This window comes from Enhydra lutris, unplaced genomic scaffold (assembly GCF_002288905.1).
Source record: "Enhydra lutris kenyoni isolate GAN:26980312 unplaced genomic scaffold, ASM228890v2 scaffoldscaffold38, whole genome shotgun sequence".
Taxonomy (NCBI): Eukaryota; Metazoa; Chordata; class Mammalia; order Carnivora; family Mustelidae; genus Enhydra; species Enhydra lutris.
The window spans coordinates 7,011,894-7,039,852 of record NW_019154122.1 but is presented as its reverse complement, the minus strand read 5'-3'; the positions used below and the strand labels follow the sequence as shown (position 1 = coordinate 7,039,852).

General features: G+C 51.9%; 1 protein-coding gene across 1 annotated transcript in view; it reads left to right on the top strand.

Annotated features, from left to right (window-relative positions):
* LOC111154784 (immunoglobin superfamily member 21) overlaps nt 1-27,959 on the top strand; it is a 231,315-nt gene that overhangs the window by 76,064 nt on the left and 127,292 nt on the right. The window contains exon 2 of the mRNA XM_022514694.1: nt 23,866-23,978. Within this exon, the coding sequence (XP_022370402.1) occupies nt 23,866-23,978 (113 nt within the window). The remainder of the gene's footprint in view (nt 1-23,865; nt 23,979-27,959) is intronic.

Genomic DNA, 27,959 nt, shown 5'->3' with positions numbered 1-27,959 from the left:
CCCGCAGAGAGACGATGGCAGGCTGGGTGGGGGGCCCTCCTGACAATGGGCCACTCAGAGCTCGGGAACCTTGGAGACTCAGTTGGTCACGGGGCAGGAGGGAGGCCTGCGGGGTTTCCGGGTTCGAGTCCTGCCTCTTCTAACCACGTAACTGTGCATGAGTCTCTCCCCTTCTCTGGCTCTTGGTCAGCCCAGCAAATAAGAAAAACACCATCAGCCTCCCGGGCTCAGTAGGTGACCGTCTCCTTCCTTCCCGTACTAGTTTTCTAGAGCCGGTGTGACGATGTGGCACGGGACTGCACACATTCATTTTGTCCCAGCTCTGGAGGCTGGAAGTCCAAAATCAAGGTGTCGGCAGGGCCGCCCACTCTCTAGAGCTCTGGGCAAGAATCCTGCCTTGTCTCTTCCAGCTCCTGGCATTGCTGGCCCTCCTTGGCTTGTAGATGCGTCCCTCCAGCTCTGCCTCTGTCCTCCCGTGGCACCCTCCGTCTGTGGATCCATGTCTCTGTGTCCACGTCTCCCTCTTATAAGGACACCAGATGCCATGTTAGGGTTCATATCCTCATCTTGACTTGATTGCATCTGCAAAGACCCTGTTTCCAAGAAAGGTCATGCTCACAGGTGCCAAGGGTAAGGATTTCACCTATCTTTTGGGGGACACATTTTGACCCACAAGACCACTCTTTGGCCAGACCTTCCTCACTCCAAGAGTAGGGATCATTAGTGCCCTTGGAAGCAGGCTGTCACCAGGTTTGCCCCGCTCCTAGTCGCGTGCCTTCCTTATCTCATCTACCTTACCACACCCCGTGAAGGGCATGCTGCTGTGGGGGCCCCCCTCCCCTCCCCCAGGGCTTCATCCTGCTCTCCCCAGGCACGGGTGTGTAAACAGATAATGGTTTTTACAAGAGGCAGGGCCCCGCCAGAGAGACGAGCATTTACACAAGCAAAGATACAGTGTTCCTTCTACACGAAGGGGAAGCGAAATTAGGAAAGTTCTCAAGGGACCAATTAACTGAGCCCATAAGGACACAGAAGGATGAGAAGGGCATTCTGGGCAAAGGGAACAGCAGAGGGCTGGGGAACGGAATGCACTTGAGCTGTCCCAGGTGGAGCCAGGTCAGGGACTGAGTGTTTCCTGGAAGGGGGCTGGAGCTCCTTGGAGGAGAGGCCGAGGGGCAGCTGGACGGACACCTGGAAGGTCCAAGCTGAGAAGTGCAAACTTGAGCCTGCAGGCACTGGGGAGCCAGTGAAGGTTGTGAAGCAAGAAAAATGGTGGCATCAGAGCTGTGGCTGAGAGGGCTAATCCAGCCGTGAAAACATTTTAAAGTTTTTGCTGAAGGGAAGGCTTTTCTACCTAAGGATGCAATTATCACCGGACATTTAAAGAACTAGGGAAGCCTGATGACCAGAAATTTCCCAGCAGGTCTTTAAGCCCCATTGCCTCAGCCTTCTGGTCCTGGCTCCTTGTGCACATTGATGATGGACATCAGACTTGACCCAGGATATACAGGGGCTGGGACCTGGCTGTTCTCCCTTCTCAGGGAAATAGCAAGGGGGCACATAATCCCTGACCCCCTTTTGCCCCTGATCAGGCCATGAGGATCAGCCCTTCTTCATAGGCCACCCTCCCTCATCCTACTCCCCCAAATTTTAATTTCTACATCCAAACCTTCGCTTTCCTGGTAGAACCTTCCAAAAGCCAGCGGTGAGAGGCTCCAAAGGCCCGGCCCTCTGTTTCTGTGCCCTGCATGTAAGTGCAATCATTTATTTCTGTCCTCCAATCTTGATTAAACCCACCTACAAACGAGCCAGATATTAAATCCGTGACCTCAGTCCTCCCTTCCCCTAAACCTCCCCTCCCTTTTTCCACCGCAAGAGTGGACAATTTGGTCACAGAGAGCACCGAGCCCTTGGAACAATCCACTCGGGGCCTGCCCAGCTCCTCTGTCCAGTGCCCTACCACTTTCCCACCCACCGCTTTGCTTTTAACTCTATTTACATTCTAGAAAGTATGTAAGCTTTCTATCGTGCACTTTCCTAATGTCAATTTTCCCACAATGAGAACAAGGGTGTAAACACCCATATTTTCATAAGCCTATTATAGCCCTCCATGTATTCAAAGTAGATTGAGTGATGCTATCACACACTCCCTGGGCTGGCGGGGGCTGGCAGGGGCTGGCACAGGAAGTCGGCTCAAGGCCAAACACCAGGAGCCGAAATCCATCCAAGTCGCCTTAATCATTCATTCGACGATTGGACAACCGCTTTCATTATATTTTGGTGGCCCTTCTGCTGTGCCTCAATCATATACCTGCTTCTGATCAGCACCATCCAAACTTGCGGACTGCTGAGTCCAGGGAAGGCACAGGTCTCCATAATGGTGCCAAGGGAGGGAACAGGGCAGGCCTCCCTAAGCCCCGGTCACTCCAGGGAGAGGCACCTTGGGCCTGGCCCCCTGGACCCACGTGGGGTTGGACTGTGTATGAGAGACACCACTCCTGATGCTGTCCAGGACTCCAGGGTTCTCAGGAGGAATGGGATGCATTGGGCCAGCATGCGATGGTGGGATTTTAAGTCCCTGAGCTTCTAGGTAGGGATGGATTGGCTTTACCTGGAGGACATAAGCTATCAGTGACCGGAGGAGTTTTCTGGTCAATGTAAGTTTCACAGGAGACACCCTGGCTCCTTCCTGCAGAGCTTGGGTGTCCAAGGCCCACTGGGGGAGGCTCCAGGTATCAAGTAATGTAAGTCCCATGGCCATAAGGACATGGCCGGCTCTGTCTGTGGCCCCTTGATAAACAGCGATGGAATGAACACCCGAGTGTGTGGTGTTTGAACACTTTTCCTGAACGCTGAAGGGCATTCACTCACTAGAACTAGGGCAGCAGAGTCTGTGTGAAAGGGGACACATATATGGCTCAGAATCCCACCTCTAGCCTTTAATCCTTCCTAAGCCTGAGGCGGGAAAACTTTCTGAAAGAGCCAAATAGCTTTGCAGGCCAAGAGGCAAAATGGAATATATTAGGTGGGGACTTACACAACCATTTAAAAATGTAATCATTTAAAAATATAAACATCATCTGTAGCTGGTGGGGCCCTACCAAAACAGGTGATGGGCAGGATTTGACCTAGGGGGTCACAGTTTGGTGAGTGCTTCTCCAGGCCTTGTGTCCTGTATCTCTAAATTGTGACCAGGCCTCGTCTTGTGGGCAGTTGTGAGAGTCCATACACCAGATATAAGGTGTGTATCTGGCAGCGTTTAGCATGTGATAACTACACAATCTTAAAAGCTCTATGGAGTGGAGGGCTCCCCAGGTTCCAGGCACTGCTCTGAGGACATGAATTCATGAACTCCTCTGACCCTATGAAGCAGGTACCACCATGAGCTCCAACTTACAGATGAAGAAACGGAGGATCAGAGTGGCACAGTCACTTGCCCAAGGCAGAGCTGGGATTTGAACCCCGTAGTTGAGCTCCAGAGAGCGTGCACTTGAGGACCAGGGTCTGCTGCTCGAGGAGACCTTCCTGCTTCATTCACAAGCACCCGAAAGGCATCTAACGTGAGCCAGGACACAGGTCACCTCCAAGCCATAGGCGACACACAAGGGCGACACCCCTAGTTGGGGACGGTGTCTCTCTGGTAGTTTTGTGCAGCCCCCAGATTTCCCTCCTGAGTGACAGGTGTGGCATCTTTGAGCCTGGGCTTGGGGACGGAAGGGAGGGGAGGGCAAAGGGAGGAGGTCCAGGAAGGTTGAGTCCTGTGGACAAAGACATGGGTGGGGCAGGAAGAGAAACTAGAGGGAGATCCTAAAAGAATGAGATTCACATCCAGTTCATGGCCTCATACAGTCTGGAGGCAGGAGGATGGACCAATTGACCTCTCAAGGCAGCATCCTTCCTCCCTGTGGAGCTGGGGAGTGTGTGACCTGTAGGAAAAAAACCCTTCATGGGTGCGAATGTTTTCCTTACATGGGTGTTTGAAATCTCCTTTTCATTTTCGTTTAAAGCAGACTGAGCTTGGAGAGACAGGATCTGAGAGGACTTCCAAAAGCTTCCTCTTTCTGGGTGACTCTGGAGAAGTTTTAGTTTATTATGGTATTGATGTTACAGACTGAATATTTGGGTTGGCCTCAAATTCGTATGCTGGGAACTGACCGCCCCCGCCCTCCAAGGCGATGGTGTCAGGAGGTAGGGCCTCTGGGTTAGGTCACGAGAGTGGCATGTTCAGAAACGAGATGGGTGCCCTTGTGAAAGGGACTCCAGAGAGCTCCCTCGCCCCAGCAAAGAGAGAAGAGCCCATCGAGGAGGCAGGATAGGGCTGTCACCAGACCCCGGATGTGTCAGCTCCTTGATCTTAGAATTCCCAGCCTCCGGAACTGTGAGAGGCCAATTTCCCTGCTTCATAAGCCAATTAATCTCTGGTATTCTGCGAGAGCCGCCCCAGCTGCCTAAGACAGACATAAATAGAGTCATTAGCATCTTTTCATCTAATCAGATGAGAGAGCCAGTTCCAGAAACCCCAGAACCAACTCAGAAAACTGAGCCTCAAAATCCTCTTCCTTTAGACCCACTCTGGGGTCTCGAAATCTGTGTGAGTCTGGGTTCTCCAGGGAAGCCGAGGCTGAGGAGTCCCACGGTCTGCCGTCTGCGAGCCGGGGACCCGGGAAAGCCCGTGGGGGTGATTCCGTCCTGAGTCCAGAGGCCCAAGAACTCGGGGAGCCCACGGTCAAGGGCAGGAGAAGACAAGAGGAGAGGTCCCAGCCTAGGCAGTGAGGCTGGAGATAAAGAAGCAAATCCCTCCTTCCTCTGCCTTTTGTTCTGTTGGAGGGCCCCATGGATTGGGTGCTGCCCACCCACTCGGGGAAAAGCTACTTTACTGAGGCCCCTGATTCACATGCTAATCTCCCCCCCCCCCCCCGCCAAGCACCCTTATGGAGGCCCTGGAAATCCTGTTTCATCTGGGTGCCCCATGACCCATTCAAGTTGATACATACACTTAACCCTCACGATTGGACAAGGGATGGTTTGCATTTACATGTCCAGTGAGTGACACCAGTATCAAAGAATCCCACTAATTTTTTTTTTTTTTTTAAGAAGGAGAGAGTGAGTACGTGTGAGTGGAACAGAGGGGAGAGGGAGAGAGAGGAGTCGGGCCCCTAACCAAAATGAGCCACCCCGGTGCACCCCCCCCACAACTAAAATGTTACAGTGGGGGGTAGGGGGGTGGGAATTCCAGACCAGCAGCAATGCCTTTCCCTGTTTATAGGATGGAGTGGGTTTTTTTTTTTTTCCCTCTGTACTTTTACTGGTATTATTTATTTTCTACAATAGACAGATGTTCTTGAAGTCACCAACAGGAGAAGTCATTAAAGATAAAAATATTGATAAGAGCAGGCTGTGTCTCTTCTTCCAGAACCCAGTGGGAAGTTACCTTCTCCGTGGAAAAACCATCCCATTTGTACAGCGGACGTTTGTCATCCAGGTCTTTCCCCCAACTCCTTCTTATCTTGCTGACAAGGAGAAGGATGAAGAAGGGGGTTCTGAGCAAGTGTAGCTCACAGGAGCATGACTCCAGCAGTCCATGGTGAAGGGAGGTAATCACAAGCAGCAGCTTCAGAAATAAAATAAGAGGCCGATTTTGTAGCCAGTGGGAGAGTCTCTCGAGTGTTTTGATTCCAAGCTCTTCTGACACCTTAGAGCTCCCATGTGAACTCCAGGACCACTGGCTGCCTCAGGGTGACCTTCACGCAGGATGTGAGTCCAAACGTCCAACATCAGAGTCAGGGATTCGTGAGAAAGGTACAGAATCGTATACCTCTGGGATTTTTCTTCTTGGAGCTCGTTCTGTAGGATGATCTCTGTTCATGTTGAAGGATGGTCCTGTTGACGTGTTTTCATTAAAGCAGTGGATGGCATCTAAGCAGTGTTTAGCTTACCGTAAATACTGTAAAATGCTGAGATTCCCCGACACTGTTTCCGGTGCTGGGGACACTGCAGCGAGCAGACAGACAAAGTCCATCCCCTCCTGGAGCTGACATTCTAATCAGTGGGGTAGGAGGGTATCTATCAATCCTTGGTAATAAGTATACATCAATTAAAACCACGTGTCAGACAGAGGCAGAGTGTTATGTAAAGCAGAGTAATTTCAGGGATAAGAAAGAAGTTAGGTGGGAATTCTAGAGAATTTTAGACTGGGTGGTCAAGAAAGGCCTCTGTGGGTGGCGGGGTTTGGGGGCCCATGACAGAGAGCAGGGATCTAAAGGAAATAAATAGGCAAGACTTGCACATAGCTGGGATGTGACAGTGTTCCAGGAAGAAGAAACAGCAGGTGCAAAGGTCCTGAGGTAGGAATGAACTTGGGGCACTAATGGGAAAAAAGAAGGCCAGTGTGGCTGGAATGGACAGATCGAGACAGTGTGGTAAGAAGCAAGGGAGTGAGAACTGGACCGTCCGGACCACGAGAAGGCTTTGGCTTTCACTGTCCAGTTAGCTGGGAGTAGGGGAGTGGTGTGATCTCGTTGATCCTTCCAAATGCTCCCAAATGCTGTGGTCTCAAATACACATGTTCTTTCGGCAGCTTAAAACAACACCCATGTCTTGTCTCACATTTCTGTAGGTCAGCAGTCCCCAGGGGCTAGGCTCACTTCCCTGCTCTGAGTCTCACAAGGTCAAAACCAAGGTGTTGGCCTTCTGGGCCCACCTCTGGAGATTCTGGGGGAGAATCCACTTCTGATCTCATTGGGGCCCCCGCGGAATTCAGTCCCTCATGGGTATGGGACTGAGGTTTGTGTCTCCCTGCTGGTGCTCCATGGGGACTGTTATCTGTTCCGATAGCCTGACCACATCCCTTCTCTGGCCAGCAAGGGCATGCCAAGTCCTTCTTGTACCTTGACATTTTTGACCTCCACCCATGAGATGTCTACTAGCAGGAAACCTACTTGAGTAGGTGCGAGTGTCTCTCATGGAGAACTTGAAAATCCGGAATTACAAAGTCAGGTCAACAATTCCAATCTCCATTACACTCTTGCTGAGCATTTATTAAGCACTTCTGTATTCCTAAGACTTGCTGTGCATTATGGAAGGATTAAGGGAGAAAAAAAAAAAGCAACAATGGAAAATTTCATCTCACCGGGGAGCTGGGACCAATGGTGCAGAGAGCAAGCCATGGATTTGGTAGAATACAAGAGCACTCGGTGCTTAAGCATGCAAAAGCATGCTGGAATCTGCCGGAAGGTATGGTTCTGTGTTTATACATCTCCCACCAAATTAATTCATGGTTCTTTTCAAACGCCTGGGCCCAGTGGCGGACAGGTGTTTCATAAATATTTGTCCACTAAGTGGATGAGTCCATGGGTTTCAGTTTTCCTCCCTAATAAATGGGGTATTGGTTTTCCCACAGGCTTGTGGGAAGATCAGATACAGAAGGGCTTGTCTTCTTGGAAAAGGCAAAAAGCAGGTTCAAATGTCATGTTTTTTGAGAGATGTCAAAAATTGGCTTTGATGGGCCCCTAGGAGAGAGATGTGGTGGAGGGGGAGACTATTCACCTCAAAGGCAAGTAAGTGGCCAACTTTCTTATGGGATATCCTGCGTGCTCCTGGGAGGAAAGGCAAGGATCCCAGGGGGCGCACAGGCATGCTGAAGGCAAAACTTTCATCATCTTCATTACCTCCCAGCCAGCCTCCCTGCCCAGAGCTGGCTAAGGACAGAGATCAGCTCCCCTGGGAAGAAAGGAGGCTGGCCAGTTGTCCCTTCGGGCTAAGATTAATATTTTAATGACACAATAGTCTTTGTGTGTCATATGCCCAAACTGGAAACCACCTAAAACATCCCTCAATGGTAGAATGGATAAATGAATTGTGGCATCTCATACAACAGAATATTACCCAGGGAACTTTTTTTTTTTTTTTTTTTTTTTTTTTTTTAAGCACAAAGTTCTGATAAATGCAGTGCAGAGATGAGTGTCACAGACGCAGGGCTGAGACAAAGTAGCCGGACACAAGAGGGCACCTCTTGCGTGATTCTATTTATACGAGGGCCAAGAAGCAAAGCCATCTATGATGGCAAAGCCAGAAGGGTGGTTATCCTTGGCATGGGGGTAGGGCCTGGCGAGGAGCTCGGGGGAACCCTCCAGGGCTGCGGGAAGCTTTCTGTGTTTTCATCCCGGGGAGTGCTTCCGTGAGTGTGTGATCTGTAAAAATTCATCGAGCTGCTCACTTGAGATTTGTGCATTTTACCATAAATTCTCCCTGTAAAAAGAAATAAAATGGTGCCCACCGGGGTAGCGTCGGCCACGTATTGCGTGATACGTTAGTGCCGTCCGTCTCGTCTCTCCGACCCCCGGAGGGAGGCATCCGGATTCCTAACTGGATGAATGAAAAGCTGAAGCCTCCTGTTCCCAGAGTTAGGATGCCGCAGAACAAGAGGCCCGTGTGTTTTCAGGGTCTGACTCAAGCCCCTTCCTACCAGGAGGGCTGGCTGGCATGCACTCGGCAGGCTTACCATTCTTGTGTGAGTTGAACTAGAATTATCATTTGAGTTTGCTTTGCTCTGTTCTTGCATTTGTATCCCTGTGACAAGCTGGACCCACACGGGGTCTGTCCAACTCTTCCCCCGACGCCTTTCTGTCTTTCCCGGGAAGCCTCGAGCCCCAGAGGATGGGAAGGAAGTGTCTCCTACTCTCCCCCCATCAAACCCCTCCACTCAATAAGATGCCTACAATCCGTACCCTGGCCTGCAGCAGGAAGAAGTTAGATGGTGAACGAATCAGCCCCCAATAGCCTTTGGGTGGCGAGAAGGCACTCTATAGCGGAACAGCTGTAATAGGTTGATGTTTATCTTGCAAGACATGTGCGTTTAATAAAGTCTTAATATGAAGACCAGATTGCTTCTCCTGCCAAGCAGGCGGGCTGAGTGAGATTAGCAAGGAGGGAGGCGCCGAGGAGTCTCCTGGGAGGAAGGAGCCCTGACGACTCTCTCCTTTGTGAGCTAGAACTCCTTTGCTTTGCAGAATAAATGCATTTTGCCCAGGGTGACCATAAAGAACTTTCTCCTAGGATTCTTGTATCAGAAAATCAATGTAGGTTCTGGAGGGCAGGAAAGATGCTCTGATGGAGTGAGTCGATCCATGTCGGTGGGAAAGAAGCTTGGGTGAAATTCAGCCGTTAGGCCCAGCCGGTGTGGGGATCCTGTTGAGGGAGAACTTTCCAGAGATCTCCATTCCCAGCTTCACATGGCTGGGTGTTTGGAGACTCTTTCTGTCTCCCGTGCCTGCAAACTTGCAAGCGCCTGTTCATACTTTCTAGATGTTTGCTTGCCTCCCTATTGACATTTGAGGCTGGACAGTTCTTGGCTGAAGGGAATCACCCTGCTCATTGTAGGGTGTTGACAGCATCCCTGGGGTCTACACAGTGGGTGCCCATAGAAGCCCCCAACAGCTGTGACAGCCGAAAACTTATCTCCAGACATCACCATATGTGCCCCGGGGACGTGGGGTGCAGAAATTGGCCCTGATTGAGACCACTCTATTTCTGATGGTTTCTGGAATGATAATTTGAAATCTCATGGACCAGAAGACTTCCTCCACACTGCCTGTAGAGTCTTAACATAGGGGCTTCGATTCTGCCAAACGAGCCCCCAGTCATCAGTGGGAAACTCTGTCCCATGAGTTTCTTCAGTGGCTGATGCAGACCCAGTGAGCGAAGCCAACCTCATTCAGAAGGCCTGGAAATTGACAGTCGAAGGAAACCATTGTTACTGAGCAGATTTCCGTTTGCAAATTTCCAGATCCTTTGGTGCAAACGTGAGGGAATCTGGTCTAATGCAGGATGCCTTTTTGGGAGAGAAAAATAAAACATCAAAAAAATTAAGGATTCCTTCTGAGCCCAGCAATTAATTCTTATATGCTAAAGGACTTCTGTGTTTATGAGGCATTATTATTTAATGTAGACCTATTTTAAATTGTAATTTTTTTCATTAAGTTGCCTCGTTTTACTGATTAAGACCAGTTTATAACCCAGCTTAGACTGTATTCCTTGAGTAATAACTATTTTTCTTTCAAAATATTCCTTAATAACTTATCACCCATATTTTAACTTTTATTCTAAGTCAGTGAAGCCTCCCTGTGGCTCACGAGTTGGTGCTCGTGATCCTGCATGATGTCTGAGGATGCCAGGCTGCCAGGCCCTCTGTGTGCTTTGCTTCAAAAATCCGCATGGAGGAAACAAGACGGGATCAGCTAGTGCTGCTCAGCCTGTATGCTCCCAAGGCTTATCTCAAACCGCCAACAAAAATGGGCCATCTGCCCCAAAGCCTTCTAGCAAAGTCCTCAGAGTGGCCTTGCTCGGTGGAAGAGGGTAGAGGGCATGGCGGAAGGGGGCGGCCGTGGCAGGGGAGTGATGACCAGGCTGGTGGTGCCTGCTCCGGTCCCAGGTGCCAGGCACTGAACTAGGCTCCTTGCAGGGGCCAGTCTTCCTGCATCTGCCTTGTTCCCACCTCTCCCAGCCCTAAGAAGGAAGGATGAGTATTCCCATTTGGCAGAGGTGGAAACAGACCCAAGGCAGTGAAACAGCTTACTCAGGGCTGCGGGATTGGCTGTGACCATGTCATGCTTCTCCCCACGTCTGCCTGGTTCCTGAGCCTGAGACCATCACCTCTCAACACCAGTGCTCCCTGACATTATCCCCACACAGAGGGAGCCAGCTTCTCCAGTGGCGCTTTTCAGATCACTTTTGCCTCTGGTTTCTGTTTAGCATCACCATTGCCCAGAGCAATAAGCACTATGAGCCCTTTTTTCCAAGGAGACAACTGAGGCACAGAGAGGGTTGGGGACTTGCCCTCTGTATCCGTGGCAGGACAAGCTGGGTCTTTGGCTTCAAGGCCTGGAGCTGTTTCCTTTCCTTCCTGCCACTGCCTGTGGCTTCCACATTGGCAGCTGTGCAGGTAGCCCTGACTGGGGTGGCTCTGACCCCCAGAGGTGGCACACGAAGGCAGCGATAGCTTGTCAGGCATTTCCTGGGCATCCTGCATCACATGTCTCTCAGCCTTCTGCCTCCCAGTGGGCCCAGCTGTTCTTTGGATGCTGGGCTGACCCAGAGATAAAGCAATGGTGATTCCCCTCACCCACACCCAGGGACACAGAGGAAGTTCCAGGGGGATGGCACGCTGTCAGATGAAGACTGCTGGAGGGAAGACGATGGTGTGGTGTGGCAGAGGGGTTCACAGGACTATGCTCAGGAGACTGGGATCCTGGTCTTAAACTGCTTGTCGATTGTCTCTTTGACCTGGGCCATAGCCCTCCCCTTCTCTGGGCCTCAGTTTACCCATCTGTATAACAGAAGGGTTTGATTCGAGAAGAAGAAGGCCACTTCTCTGTGATGGGAAGAGTGCTTTGGGAGCCCAGCTCAATGACACGGTCGCCAGAACCATTGATTGATTTTGTTGCTTATTTATCTGCCCGTTCACTTGGTTTTCACCGAGAATCTTCTGAGTAGGTACCTACTAAGTACGCTATCTTAGTGGAATGTGTTGCTGCAACAAGATCTCAGTGGCTTAAACACAGTAAGATTTTATTCCTCACCCATATCACTGTCCACTGGGGACCATGTGCAGGAGAATGTCACTCCCTGCTGTCACTCAAGCACCCAGGTTCTTTCCCCCTTATGACTCCGCCCCCTTCCAGGTCCTCAGTGCCCCCTCCGTCCAGGCAGCTGGCACAGAGAGAGGGTGTGGAGGATGGCACGGGCCGTTCCCAGGGCCTAGGTCTGGAAGTCACACTCCGCTGCCAGGGTTTAGTCACATGGACCCACCCTACTGAAGGGAGCCTGGGAAATGTCACCCGGGTACCCGAGGGAAGAGGGATAGGGCTTGAGGAACATGCACGCACGCAGGGCAGGCACTGTGTATAAGACAGAGCAAGGACAGTTTCCCACCCTGGAGTGGACTCGGGTGGAGGAGCCTGGGACGAGCAGAACGTGAGGTTCCAGAGGGGGACCTGCTTGGCTGGTCCCCACCAACATCCTGCCGTCAGCATCCTATTGTCAACCCAGGACTTGCTGCCTCGTGAAGCTTCTCCCCAGTCCTGTCACCCTCCCTGGCATACATCTCAGAGGCAAGGGGACTGACCAAACGAATCCTGCCTTTCTCTGTCCTCAGTGTCTCCCATCCACAAAATGGGAAGAAAAATGACCCCCGCTGGCTCTCTAGGGAACTGGAGGGGTATCAGGTATCTGCAAAGGGTCACAGAACAGCCTTCCCCAGCCTTTTTATTAATAGTATAACCACATCATTATCAATAATGAAACACAAATTAATAATAAATAAACAAACTAATGATAAATAATACATACGTTATGAATAATACATTAATACTACAAGGCTTTTGAGCATCTATTGCCTCTGACAGAGGGGAATTTGATTAGCTGGCTGGAGATCACAGAACGGGAATATTTCACAAGAGCCTGGAGGTTGGAGCAGGGGACGGAGGCCCAAAAGTGGCAGGCACATCTCCCCACAAAACCTGCAAAATGTTTGAGGCTTCTGGTGGGTCTGAGCTGAGCCAGGGGAGGCGAGAATCAGGAGTCTGAGGGTGAGGACTCCCCTTCTCAATGTTCTTTCATGGTCCAAATTTAGGGTGAAAATCCATAGCTCAATAAGGCAAAAAAAGAAAAAAAAAAAAAAAGAAAGAAAGAAAGAAAGAAAGAAAAGAAAAGAAAAAAAACACCACAAAAAAATGAACAAACCAAAAATAACCCTTCCAGCCCCAACAGAATTGGATGTTATGGCCAAGGCTAGGCCAGCTGAAGTTATCTGTAGAATTTATTAGTTCAGCCATGGATTCATTCATTCATTCATTCATTCTTTCATTCATTCATATGTTTTTAATGCCGTCAGTGTGGTCAACAGCATGCTAAGCCCTAATTATATGGTTACTGAGACATGCTTTTTGTTCCCCAAGAACTCACAGTCCATGGTAGTAGGAGACAGATCAGCCACAAAGCGTATCACCATGCAGTGTGTTAGGGTTTTAATAGGTGCTCTGAGGGGAGCACATAACCCCAGCTTAGGGATGCTGGGCACAGGCTAGATGAAGTAGGGGTGGGTGTCAGGGGGCCTCTACTGTAAGTGGTGTCTAAACTAAAGCCCTGAAGAGCATATCAAAACAATGAGAGTAAAGCAATGGCAGGTATTCTAGGCAGAAGCATGGCAGGTGCACACACCCAGTAGCCACAGGAAGTCTAGCATATTTGGGGAACACTAAGTAATTTAGGATGGCTGAGGCTCAGCATGCAAACGGCAGGGGGACAAGAGATGAGCTGAGGTGGAGGCAGGCCATGAGTGCGAAGGGAAAAGGTTTGACTTCATCCCCCAGACAAAGAAGGATGTGGATTGGAGTGTGACATCAGTACACTAGGCTATAGCATAATCCTCATTTGTCCAAGGCTGCACGGCTCACTGGGTGCTGTCATATGCATTGTTTGTGGGATGGCTCGTCTGCTACCTCATTTGTACAGGACACTGGCTGAGCACCTACCACGTGCCAAGCATCATACAGGGAACTGGAGATGCAAACCGGGTCCCTGACCTTAAGAACCTCCCAGTCTTCTGGCAGAGACACACACAAAGAATCATGTGCTACATTACAGTCGGTGTGGACGGCTATGATTGAGATGTTTACAAGGGTCTGGGAGCTCAGACGAGGGAGTAAATCCAGGAAGGGGTGACTGTTTCATTGAACCTGGAAGGACAGGTACAGATTTCGCTAGGTGAACTCAGAGAGGGCCATTCCAGGAAGAGCAAAGAGCACGGGCACAAAGAAGAGCCTGAGGGGATGTGGAAGGGGTGGTGGGTGGGTTGCACAGCGGCACAGACGCAGCAGGAGACTGATTGAGTTGGAGAGGCTGAGAGAGGCGAGATCATTAGGGGCCCGGCTGGCCATAACAGAGTCTGAACTTGATCCTGAATTGGAAGGCAATGGGGTGGGGAAATTGAATGGCATTAGCCAGAGAGGTGTTGTCATCCTATCTGCATTTTAGAGATGTCCCTGAGACCCCAGGTGGTAGTGCCTTTGAGTGCCTGGGCTGGAAGGTGGATATCGGCAGGCTGGCTGAGCAGGGTCCTGGGGAGGAATTTGAGGGGCCCAGACCAAGGCCGGATTGGTGCCGGGTAGACACCGTTCTGAGAGCCATTTGCGAGGAAGAATTGATCCATCCTAGAGACAGGTGAGCTGTTAAATTCTGTTCTCTCAGAGGCTTTCTTTTCTTAAAAGACCCCCTCCACCCTCTGCCCCACCTCTCAACCTGGTTCCTGGCTGGGAGCACCTGTTAGCCCAGCATGGAAGGTGTATTTCACAGAATGCTCTGTACCTGCCTGAAAGATCTGGTTGCAGTAATTGTTTTGTTGTAATAATATTTATTACGATAGTAATTATGCGGCACAGGGAGCCCAGGGAGGCTGTCATCAGTGCCACGCTATGGTATTTATCTTGATGAGATGGGGTGACCTCCTTTCTTCATGAGTGGTGATGCATGGAGCTCCTGTTATCACACGAAGATAAATCCCAGCCCCACAGAAAGGGGAGGCTGTCATCAGGAATTTATGTCACCCCGACTCCCATGGTCTACCCCAGCAGGGTCTTAAATCCAGCTGGTGGAACTGCTGCCACCACCTGACTCTGTCTGTCCCAGGTCACGTCTTGGTGAGTCCAGGCTGATTCTCCCAGGGGAGTGGGGTCCATGAGACCCTGCGTCACTTCTGCATGCCCAGCCACAGGAGGTGAGACACTGTCCTTGCCTGCCTGCAGGGAACTCCTAGTCTGATGGCAGACACAGCCCTTTGATTCTTCTCTAGCTACTTTACATCAAAAAGTGATGGCTTGAGTGACACAAAACAGGTGCTTTGAGACCACAGTAACTCTCCAGAGCTGGGATCAGGGGACTGTATATCAGGAATATGATAAAACAAATTCATTCATCAAGGCTTGGGGTCTTTCATGGCCCTGGAAACATTCTCAGACACAGATTCCTAGCCTTCCTAGCATCGTTTGCTGGCTTTGAAGTTGAAAATGGCCTCAGCTACAGTCATCCTGCTATCCCTTGTGGAGGTGCTGTGTCCTGCTGATCTAGCCTGGCGTCTGACCCCGCCCACTTGGAGCAAGGTTTCCCATGTAATTCTGGGCACCCAACCCTCTGACTCACCTCTGTTTTTAGCTTGCTTGCCATTGGAGAACAATGGGCCGGGGGTGGGGGATGGGGAAGGGTTGTGTCCTGTGGGAGGGATGGCAAAGGAGTACCAGATTCAGAATCAAAGGGCAAGCCTGTGGGTACCTGAGTGGCACAGTCGGTTAAGTGTCTGCCTTTGCCTTGGGTCTTGATCCCAGGGTCCTGGGATGGGGCCCTGCATCAGGCTCCCTGCTCAGAGGGGAGTCTGCTTCTTCCTCTGCTCCTCCCCCAACTTGTGCTCACTCTCTCCTTCTGCTTGCCACTCCCCCTGCTTGTGCTCTCCCTCTCTATGTGTCAGATAAATAATGAATAAAATCTTCAAAAATAAAACAACAACAACAACAACAACAGAAAAGGGCCGGCCTGCTGAGCCTGCTTCTGTGTGATCATAAGGAAGTCATTCTGTATCCCAGAGCCTGTCTCCTCACCTGTAAAATGGGGACACTGTCCCGCAGGGTTGCCATGGTGATCAGTGAGCTAATAATTACCGATATCCTTTGAAAATCACCAAGCACTGATCACATGTCTTTGGCTCTGTTTTGGGTTCCTTCAGCACATATTTATGAAATTCCTGTTAAAATGCCAGGAACTGTTCTAGTTTCTAGGGATAAAGTAGTGGTTAAAAAACATAAAAGTCAAGGACCTCTGGTGTGAAGTGAAGATTAGCCTCCCTTTTTCTCCCACTCATACGGTTGTGGACCTGGACAGAATGTATGGACACCTATTTGGAAAAATCAGAAACATAAATACTAGCAGGTGATTTGAACACTAGAATTTGAAGTGCCCCTGAAAGAATGAGTATGAATAAGTCTGTAAACCAGACTCTCATAAGGTAGTACTTAAAATGTCCAAGATACAGACTAAAATCACTTGACACAGAAAGAATCATGAAAATCTCAATTCACACGGGCAGACAATCAACAGGCTCCAGTGATGAGGTGACAGCTGTGTTGGAATTATCTGACAAGGATTTTAAAGTAGGTATTATAAATATGCTTGGACAGGCAATCACAAATAGTCTTGAAACAAATATTAAAATAGAAAGGCTCCGCAAAGAAATAGAAGGCATAAAGGAGAACCGAACAGAAACTCCAGAACTGAAAAACACAATAACTGAAATGAAAACCCGCCAGATGGACTCAGTAGCAGGACAGAGATGACTGAGGAAAGTCTGTGAACTTGAAATAGATCAACAGCAATTATCCAGTCTGAGCACCAGGGGAAGAAGTTTGAAATATACACAGATATGCATACACAAAGGCTTCACTCTCATGGAGCTTTCAACCTGGTTGGGTATGGAAGAGGGCAGAGGGAAATATCAGTAGACAATAACCAAATAAATATGTACCAGGATGTAACAGATGTTTAAAAAAGAATAAAGCAGGGTAAGGAGCAAGAGAAGGACAGGGATACTATTTCATGGAGGTAGTTGAAAAAGGTCTCTCCAAAGAGGTGGCAGTTGAGCCACAGAACTGAGGGGTTGAGCCCTGTGGGTATGGAGGGAAAGACTCTTCTGAGAGGTGGACCAGCAAGTGCAAAGGTCCTGAGGTGGGGATATGCTTGGAGTATTTGGGGTTGGGCAGGGTTCATTGTGCGTGGGTGGAGGGGATGAGGGATAGAGTGAGGGGAGATGAGATCAGAGAGATGGGTGGGACAAAGGTGGGAGCAGGGATGCTAGTTGGGAGGCATTGCAGTAGATCAGTGACAAATGATGGTGGCTAGGCCCAGAAAAGTAGCCATGGAGGGGTGAGGGAGTTGGATTCTGGGTATATTTTATAAAGATGGCAGGCCTTGCTAGTGTTCCTGGAGCTAAGGGGGAAACATCACTTCCATTCTGGACCTGTTCCTTTGAGGTAGCTGCAGACATCCAAGAGTGAATCAGGCAGTGATGTGGTGGCCTATGTTCGGGGTCCCTAACTCATCTGCTGTAGGGTACCTGATTACCAGTGTTGGCAGCAGGGCCACTGGACGAAGCAAGGGAGACCAGACGCCAGCTCTGCACAGTGTTCCCAGGAGAAGCGGGATGCTGTTCAGAATGCAGCAGTACCTCTGTCCCCTGACACTAAGCCTGTCACTTTCAGCAGTCACCTTGCTCAGGTGGACACCCACTGTTTGCTGCTCAGGGGCCATGCTCTATGGTGGCTCAGCAAGTTGCATCCCCTGTGGATTCTGTTGCCTCTCTTTGTGGCTCGTGCTGCCTGTGGTCTTTGCTCTACTCTGTCTGTGTGTCTGCTCACCCAGTCAGTGTGTCTTACATCCTTCCATGGTGGCCGCTCACTGCCCGCTGCTGATTTTCTCCTTTGGATGGAGTTCTCCTGCCTGACCCCCAGGAGAGTCCCCTGGATACCCAAAGGCTGTCCAGGCAGACATGGTCAGAGAGGCAGGTGCAGAGGGCACCTGAGTCTATGGAGAACCCTAGCTGGGGCCACGTCACCCTAGCCGGGGCCACGTCACACAAGGCCACAGGGAAGGCTTGCTTGCATGAGGGTCCCCCTGGGAAACCACCCGTTCTTACTACGGGACAGTCTAGGGCATGGGCACAGTCCATCCGTGCCTTCATCCAACAGAGACTCTGATTTAGGCATGATCCGGGCACGTCCGTACCACAGCATCTAGATCCAGCTCGTGGCCTCCTTACTGGTCAATGTTCGCCAAAGAAATCATTACAAGCCCTTTTCTGTGTTCTAAGTGGGAGGGAGGAAGGGGTATGTTGGGACCGTGGCAGCCTGGGGAGTCAGGAAAAGTCTTCCTGAGGAAGTGGGATTTCCATTAATCCTTGCAGGTGAACGGCAGTTTCCCAAGCCAAGAGTGAGGGTTTGGGTTGGGGGGCCACCTGTGCTAGGACCCAGCTGTGAGAGAGGGGGCTGCTTGTGAGGAGGACTGGGGGCTGGACAGGGAGCCTGGGCTGGGCATGCACCAGATGTCCCCAAGAGGATTCAAGACGTTTCCCATGGAGCGACTGGAAGCTCTGATGTCCCATAAGAAAGCCAGGAGTGTGCATTCTAGAGGAAGCAGCCTGGCTGCTGGCAGAGGATGCTAAAAGGTCATGAATGAATGCAGGAAGTCGAAGCCGGACCCCAGCCCACGAATTACTTCCTTAACCACCAATGCCTGCTGAATCCACACAGAGTCAAGCACCAGGGAGGAGGTCAGCATTGACTCTACCCATCCTTGAGTTGGTCAAGGGACGTATGGTCACCCTCATTGTTGAACTAGATAGAGAGGTTTCAGCAATGTGCCAGGGCCATCCACGGGTCGCGGTACGATTGTAACTAGGGTGACCACCTTGTTTTGGTTTGCCAGGGACAGTCTGGTTTGGAGCTGCTGAAAATCCCTATCCCAGGAAACCCGTCAGTCTGGACAGACAGAAACATCTGGTCAACCTGAACATAACTGCTCTCTCTTTTCACTGCATCAAGGCAGGCCTGGACCCCTCCCATGGCAGCCCTCGCTGGCCCTCTGAGCTGGACAAGGGGAGAGGGAGAGAAGGGGTGCTGGGATATGACAAGGCACGTTTCCAGACAGAGGAGATATTTGTCACCAGCTCGTCCGGGTGGGTGCCTGGTTCCTAAATATTGCCTGTGATTTTGCTAAGTGTATCTTAACAGGAGTGGCATAAATGCTGTCAGAGATAGAGGGGGAGAGTGATGGCCCCATTTGGGATAATGAACTGCTTAGTTAAGATGAATCCGGCTCCACTCCTGATCCTGCTTCTTGATATCGTGCTTGGGGGCTTTCATGCAAAAGGCTGATTGGTGGCAAATTTAATGCAGAGAAGGACAGAGCTCCGTCTTTGGCTGATGAATTGAGAAATTCACTTCTCGGAGGAGTGAGATTGAGTCATACCAGGAAGGAAGGGGGCAAGATTCGGGCTCAGTTGCCATCTGACATGGGATTGATTGGAGCTGGAAAGCTCTAAAAATCCAGTTTATTCCTCATTTTAGGGAGAGGGAGACTGAGGCCCAAAGAGGGACAGCCTGCCTGAGGTCCCAGAGCTGGTTGGCAGCATAGCTGAGACCAGAACTCAGGTTTCTTGGGCACTTTTGACTATGCTCACCGCCTCCCGGCTGGTGAATGAGCCCATCTCCCCCGACCCCTGCCTGCTCAGCTGCTCCTTCCCACCAGCCCAGACCTGTGCAGTATCTAAAAGCCGGGTGGGGAGGAGACAGGTCCTCAGTCCTGCTCAAATCTCTTCTTTATGGTTTCCTGTCCTCTGCTTTGGGGGAAGGATGCCATGTCGGTCTCCTGGCTCTGATCCCTGGTCATCTCTGACTCTCCTACTACTTGACCAACTTTCAGATGTCGGACGTCACTCTTCCCACCTCTATCCAGGACCAGATGTCTCAGCTGGACAGTGGAAAGTGGGAAGGAATGGAGGTCTGGGAAGCCAGGAAGCACGGTGCCCGCTCACCCTGGTCAGGAGTGCCTCCCTATGTGGGCAGAGCTTCACCAACCTGTGATTATTCCCATTACACCTGGGGAAACTGAGTCCCGTGGTGGCCACCTAGCTTGCCCAGGTCACTGCCACGTGGTAGAGCAAGAAACTTGAACCAGATAACTGGCTTCAAATTTGTTGGAGGCACGTGGTTGGGGGAAGCAAAGCAAAGGAAGTGAGGGAGGAACTTGAAGAGAACAGCGTTCAGGAGGTGATGGGATTCGGTGAAACAGGAGCTGGAGAAATGTTCATCAGACCTAAAGGAGAGCTTCCCATCCGTGTGTTTTTCTTTTGCAAAAACCTCCTTGGCCGCTGACCCTTGCCGTCCCCTCTCCTTGGCCGCTGACCCTTGCCGTCCCCTCTCCTGTGTGTGACTGCGTCTGCAAAGGTGATTTCTCACCTGTGATCCAGGTGTTGATTGGTGCTGACAGGATCCTCTCCTGGTACATCTATCAGAAAATTGCCTTGTCGCCTGACTCTCCCCTGCCTCCCCTCATGCCTCCCCCTGCCCCCCAGTGATCCTCCCTCCAGACCTGAGGCTGCCATGCCTACGCATCATGCACCACCTGAGGCTTGTCCTGGCCTCGAATAGGAAGCACCCGCGCCCCGAACTGCGCCATTCCTGCTCGGTGACAGCAGCATTTGCCGGGCGGTGGTGGGGTGGGGGAGCCCATACCACCTACATGTAGGAGAGCTCCAAAAGCGGTCCTTGTCAAATCTCATTTTCATACTCCACTGACATTAGTGGAGCTCGCATTCCAGAAGGAGAGGCAGATGTGCAAACAGACAGCTACACGCCAGTGTGACACACGCCGCAAGAACGGTGTCGCACAGGTTGTTGGGAGTGCTGGTGACTGAACAGGAGCCCGGGTGCTGGGACTGCTGGAATGTGGCGCACCCGGGTGGAGGTTTTAGTCCCTGCATGGTGGCCAGAGCCCTTCCCTCGACTCCCTGGGGCAGCTAGGCTGGGAGCTCTCACCCTGGCCCTCACCCTCTGAGCAGGGGGACCTCGGGAAGCAGAGACAGTCCCTTCTGCCTCAGGTTAGGGCCCTGTTCCTGGTGTGTGTTCCAAGGGACTGAGCAAGGCCAGGAAGAGGGGAGGCACATGGACTGAGGGGCCTGCGGTGGGCTGAGTGCCCCCCTCAGCTTTGTACCCTCCCTTCACCCCCGACCCTGGTTCTACTCCTACAAGATGCTGAGTCAGACAGGATCCAGAGTGTACAGTGTTATGAAAAAATGTCCTACTACCCTGGCCCAAACTGAGGGAGGACCCTGAACATGCTCCAGCTTTAGGGCCTTTGCTCATGTGCCGTTCTCCATCTGGAATGCTTTCCCCCTAGATACCTGCATGGCTCACACTTGCCTTTAGGCTGGCCCCCTCAGAGAGACCTCCTGGGCCACCCAGTCCAGAGCAGCCCCTGCTCCAGTGCTTCTGATGCTCTGCCCTGGTTTACTTTCTTCATAGTATTTGTCCCACCTGCTGTGTTTTCATTCACACATTTGACTGTTGTCCCCTCTTCTGGAACATCAGCTCCTTGAGGGTAGGATTTACCTGTTGCATCTCTTGTGCCTGGAGGAGTGCCTGGGACTGCCTAGATTCCCAATAAATATTTTTTCACAAATGAAGGCAAGATAGAAAGCTGGAAGGAGAGGAGTCATGGCCGGGGGGCGCGGGTGGCGAGCACGCTTAATTTTGTTCCGTGCTGTGTTGGTCATAGAAATCTCGTTGCCTGAAACATCTACTAGAAGCTCCCAGGCTTAAGGCATCAGAAGCACCGCACTCATGCTCCCTCCTTCTAAATCTCCTCTTCGGGGGTCCCACGTGCCCCTGCCCCCCCCATCCCCGCTGTGCTGGGGCTCTGCACTGCTCTCACCCTGCATGCCTCTGAGTCCTGTGTCCCGGACCTTCTGCCTCACCTTGCGGGGCCCCTAACCCAACCAGCAGTTACTAGAGCTTCAGCTGTCCCCCCCGGTCCTCACCAGCTTCCCACCTGTAATTCTCCCCTGGTTTGCCAACAAATGGCGACCCCGCAAGCTGGCGCCTCCATCCTCCCCAGCTCGCCTCACACGCACATGCCATCAGCACCCACCATAGGCTGGCTGCAAGATTTACCCAACCGAGAATGTGTGCTTCCCACCTCCTTCCAGTGGGAGGGAGCCTCTCTCTGGTCTTGAGCTCTTGGTCTTGAGCTCCAGGGCTGGGAATGGCCACAGACAGGATCAGGTACTGGACTTCTGCCACAGTCCCCCAGCAACACCCTGCCTCCTCCCTGGGGTTGGATGTGAAGTGTCTGCCAGCCCTTCCCCTCCCTCTCCCATCAGGAGACAGGCTATATAGAGCCTAGTGGTCAGAATGGAACAGAAGGTTGGGCATCCGTCCCAGCTCTGTTAGTTACAGCCGTGTGATCTTGGTGGGTTACTCTGCCTCTCTGTTTCCCCATGGAAAGTGGGAATAACACTGGTTCCTCTCTCCTGGGGTTGTCAGGACAGGTAAATGAGTGGTTTAGCCCAGGGCCTGCCTCAGAGTAGGTCCCATGGAAATGTGACCGGTTATTACTATTTCCTGCTTAGGATGGCTTGCCCAGAGTCTTCTCGGTCATTGGGGCTTCATCCCACTGAGGTGGGATGTTTGTCATGGTTGGGGACCCAGCGGGGCTTGGGGACTTCCCCGATGGTCCAGGCTAGAAAGGTTTCCCTCCCCTTCCATAGCCCCCCACCTGGGTGACCAGGTCGGGAATCTGTGAATCTGTCCCCAAACTGTGCCTGCCTAGAGGACAGAGCAAAGCTGGGACAATCCTGCTTCCCAGATCATGGCCCTGCTCACAGCAGGTGGGAGCAAACTTGGGGCCTGAATGAATGACGAAAGGAGGGGACAGAATTGGTCCTTCCAGCTGGTTCTAGTCCCTGCTCTCAAGGACCAGGCAGGCTCTGTTGAGGCTCCCTGGAGGTGAGCCCCTGCCTTACCCCTCACCCTGGCCTGTTGGGACCTGAAGTCTGGTACCACACAAGTCGATTCTGACTCCAGCTTCCAGACTGATCCCGTAGAGCTCGATTCTTGGTTTGTCCCCTGCCCCCCCCCTCCCGGAGTGTTGTAACCATTAAGCTCCAGGCAGGGGTCAGGGCCCTGGGCTCGATCCGTTCAGGTTGCTTGCACAATTGAAATCCCCAAACCCATTCTGGCTAGTTTTCTCATTAAGACAATCGGACTGGATTGATCCATTAGATCAATGGATGGACATCAGCCGGCGGGAAGCCAATCAGAGGGGCCTGGACGATCAGCCCAAGAATGAGGCCCCCTCCCAAGCTGGAGTGAGCCTGGCCTCCGGGATGGGGCTGTGGGAGGCAGCGGAGAGGGTCAGAGGCCTCACCAAGCTGGACTTGGGTGTGGGCACAGGAGTGTGCCCCAGGGGGTGGCCACCAGGGGCAGCTGGGGGCGAGACACAGCATCTGGGGCTTGCCGGGGTGTGGACTCCTTCCAAGGCCATGAAGCTCATTGTCCTCCCTTTGCCATTGTCCTCCCTTTGCCACCGTGGCCTCGGGGGGAGCTACCTCTCCCCTTAGGTGAACTACCTCTCCCCTTGGGTGGCACTGTGTGTGACACGGGAGACTAGGAGAGCTCCTTGGGGAGCTCTTCCCCTTCACCAGCAGTAATTTGGTTACAAGGCTCGGGATGGAGGGGTCTGGGCACCTAGAACACTGTTTCCCGATGTGGGTTCCGTGGCACCCTGGCAGCACAGGATGGTGACAAGGCATCAGGGATGGCTAAGAGAAATCCTGGGTTAGATGCATTTCAACAATGTCATTTCCTGTGGGGCTTCGCTTGCTAATTTGAATCAAGACCCGGTAAAAGGGGAGAAGGAAGGAGGTGTATTGTTTGGCCACAGGACCGTTTCTCTGGGACGTCTTGTAGAACCACACGGAGGCTTTTTCTCCAGCTGCCAGCAGGTAGTTTGAAGGGAAAATTGATGCCAAGAAGTGGTGTTTTAGGACTGGACGGATCCGCAAGGGCCAGGGAGTTCTTAGGGTGGAGTCGTCGATGAGAGGGAAAAAGAGAGTGGTGAGTGGCGTTCAGGCGCGGGGACTGATCCCACGGGCTCCGGGACGAACAGCACCCTCCCCCCCAAACAGCTGTGCTAGCTCTCTCCCGCCCTGCCCGGTCAGCCCAGCCCTTCTACTCCTCCCATGCCCTCACCTCCCTTCTCCTTTTCTCATAGGCTACCTGACTGTCAACATTGAGCCTCTCCCACCCGTGGTGGCTGGTGACGCCGTGACCTTGAAGTGTAACTTCAAGACGGATGGTCGCATGCGTGAGATCGTGTGGTACCGGGTAAGTCGCCACAGCTCTCCCCTCCGTGCCGCAGCCAGGGCTGAAGGCAGAGTCCCCAGAGTCCCTCTGGAGTCTTCTGCAGGCTTGGCTGTGTCCTCGGTCCCAGCTCTGTGTTGTCCTCTGCCCTCTTCCCAAACCCTTCTCCAAGACTGCTTTGTTCACGCTTCTCCTCTGTTCTCAGGATCTCTCTCTTCCTGGCCTCCTTGGTGTCCCTAATATGTCCCCATGCTCAGGAAACCCCAGCAATACCAAGTGTGAGCACCCCGTGGGCCCTGGTTTGCTGTGTAACAAGTAAGGAACAACGAAGGCTAGAATTTCAGGCATGAGGCTCTGGGTGATGGCGTCCTGCTTTCTTAAAACCAGTTACAGACATAGTCTGCCTTCTAACTCGATGACGTGTAGGACTGTCCTGGTGCCTGGCACCCTGAGCTGGGTCTGAGGAGGGCTGCCCACCTGTCCAGGGCCCAGCTGTTGGCAGCAGGAGGACCAGCTGTGGGTATGGGACGCAAGTGTTGGTCTTTTCAACCACTGATAGGAACCTTCATGTGTCTGAACCGGGCACCCCAGCCTGGTATCCCTTGGCCAAAAGGAAGTCGGGGCTGGCGGGGCTCAGGAGAAGGTCCAGTTGAAACTGACATTCTTGCCATGCCATGCTCAGGTTCACACAAAGCAAGATGCTGCCATCTTGGGAACGGGCCGGGCAGAGAACTTCCCTCCCGTGCTCTAAAATAGGGTTTGGCAACACGTGTCGGTGAGGTCCGGATAGTAAATATTTTCCTCTCTGGGGACCGTATGGTCTGTGTCACGACGACTCGGCTCTGCTGCTCCAGTGTGAAAACAGCCACAGACAATGTGTCAACGGGAGGCCATGGCGGGGTTCCAATAAATCTTTATTCATGGACCTTGAGACTTGAATTTCATATCATTTTTATATGTCACGAAATACTCTCCTTTTTTATATTTTCAACCATTCAAAGAAGTAAAAGACCATTCTTGGTTCGTGGGCTCTGCAGAAACAGGCCGTAGGCTGATGTGGTCCAACGGCCATGGTTTGCCAAACCCCTGAGCTAAAACAACCCTTGTCTAACCTCTGTCTGCCGCATTGCCCTTTCTGCAGATGAAACCCGTAGATGACACAGTTGAGTGGAAGGGCTCGGGATGGAGCAGATGGAGCGAGCAGGTGGGGGGCGCAGAGTGTGGAGTGCAGGGGAGTGGGGCATGGGCAGTTTGACGACCAGGCTTCTGGAACTGGTTCCTTTGCGCCTTCACACTATCACACTCCCCCTGCACACACAGGGTGGAGCTTGGAAACACGCGTTAGCAGATCCCACCGGGGCGCACTCACCATTCAATGCCCTGACCCAGATCTGCCCTCCTGGGTCTCCTCACTCTCGCTCTAGCCTTGCTTGTACCCTCCTGTCCTTACCGGTCCTTCTTGCCTTCTTGCTCTTTGATTCCTCATTTGCTGGTTTGTTGGTTGTGGCTTGGGCTCCTTTTAACCAAAATCACTGTTCTCCGTCTTAGCACTATAGCCCCTCCCACCTGAAATTGCCTCTAGGATCCGCCCCCACCAAGCCCACCTAAGCTCTCCCGGCAGCCCGGGTCCCACGGGTGTGAACCTGACATTGAGCACCCCGCAGGGCGCCAGCGTTAGATGAGATTGCCATCCTGGGTAGATCAACAGGCCTAGAGAAAGTCAAGGCATACGCTAAACAGTGCCATGAACTGAATCACTAAGAGGCGTATTTACATGATACGGGAGCTACTTGGCTGACACACACTGCGAGCATCTCATTAGCACCTGGCAGAAGGATCGGGCTAAATTATCTGCAGCTCACTGCTAACGAAGGGACTGTCTCTCCCTCCACCATCCCTAGATGGGATCGGAATGAAGGGAAGCAGAAGACCCGCCCAGCTGGCAAAGAGGAATCCGGAGACCCAATGGGAACAGTTGATGGGGGTGAAGCTTGCAGACAGGGAACGACCAGTGGACACCTCATTGCCTTGCCAGCCCTTGAAGCAACGGTCCCCACTCTGGTTTGAAATGGAATTTTGAAAATCTGCCTGCAGAGGGGGCCACCAGGGTGGGGGCAGTGCCAGCGGCAGGCCCAGATGTACAAAACCAGAACACAGGGCTCCACCCTGCATCCCCCGACGATGGGAGAGAAGGCTGGGGCAGGACAAAGACGTCCAGCTTTCAGTCCAGACATGGACTCTCCCTCCCCATCTGTACCCCTGATGCTAAGACTCCCCCATCACAACCCTCCACCCCATGTCTCTCCACCCTAGCCTGCCATCACGTTGATTGCCTTAAAAGTCAGTTGCATCTCTTACGGTGTCAGGCCCTGTGTACTGGGCTATGGTAGGCTGCACTAATTAATTTATTTTACTTCATTTCACATCCTTTGACTGCGTGCCTCTGGAGTGGGGAGGGGGTATGCAGATGTATGCAAATCACATGCAAATCTCCCACCGGAGCCAAATGTTTGGGCCCTTGTGATTCTGTAGCTGGATTGAGGGAGCAGGCTCAGCTGACTTGGAAGTCTCCTTGGGACCAGGGGAACCTCGCGTGCCCTGTCTGTGCTGGTGCGGGTGGGGCAGAGGCCGGGGGGAGACTCCAAGGAAGTGTCCCCATGCTGCCAGTTCTCTCTCTGCTGGCTGCCACTCTGGCCTTCCCCCACCCACCGCCTCTTTTCCCAAGGAGCCAGCTGAATGGAGAGAGATAAGAGCTTACCAAGATGGGGGTTGCAGGAGCCAAGGCTCCTTGTGGAGGCGGGGCACGGTTTCCAGAGGATGTGGGAGATGCAGCAATGGGGCCCCATTCTCCTCTGGTCAGAGCCCCCTCCCCACCAGACAAGCCTCTGCATCCCCATTCTCCCACCTCCATCTCCCTGCAGCTGGCCCCCCCAAACAGGGAGCTGTCCAGCACTGTTTGTTTTCTGTACGTCTGTTTGCTTCCCCAGCTTCCTTTGCCCATCCTCCGTGAATGAGCTTACAGAGCCCGGCTTGGAAGGAAATGAATAGATTACACAGACCCAGCCAGGGCTGTGTCTCCAATCTCTTTAGAAGGGAAAAGCAGGGCATTGTGGGGAGGCCGCCACTGCCCGCTCAGCCCAGTGGGTACAAAATGGCCCAAGACGTGTAAAGCCCAGCAGCCTCCCCTCTGGTCCTAAAGACATTATCTTAGCAGTGGAATCATCCTGAGCTTTCAGCAATGTAATGAATGGACTGGATTCTTTGGATAGATTGGCAGAGCTGATGAAATTGTCTGAAGCAAAAGAGATCACTCCCTTGGGGTTAACAAGACCTCTGGCTGAGCGTTTGGGAAGGTCTCACCATGTGGTTGTCTTAGGATTGGGGTAAGGGGAGGGGAAGGGAGGAGGTGGCCAGGGCCTGCACCTTGGGCACTTTGCCCCACAGTCTGCCCAGTTTGTAGAAGAAAATGCCAAAACTATAGAATAGACTCAAAAAAGCATCTGCAGTTAGGAGACTCTGTGTCCGTGCTGTTCAATATGGCAGCCACTACTAGTCACATTGGCTATTTAAATTTAAATTGAATTAAATCGGATCAAATTAAATTAAAAATCCATGTCTTTAGCCAGGCTAGCCATATTTCAAGAGCTCACTAGCCACATGTGGTTGGTGGCTACCATGTTGGACAGGGTAAGTATGGAACATTTCCATTATCACAGAACATTCTATTGGACAATGTGCTATAGATATTTGCAATTTTTTCAGAGGCCTCTGGAATATTCTGTGCTTTCCTGGCAAGGGAATAAGGGTGACTGCTCATGGAACCAGTTTTCTAGGCAAACTTACTCTAACATGAAGTTCTGAAAAATGAATTGTATTCATTGTGTGTTTGTATTTGCCATCATTAGACTAGGGGGAGGGGCATGGGAGGGATAGGCAGGGCGATCATCATTCTCAGAACACTTTTTTGAAAACGGAGAGATGTCAAGAAGGTTGACAGGCACCCGA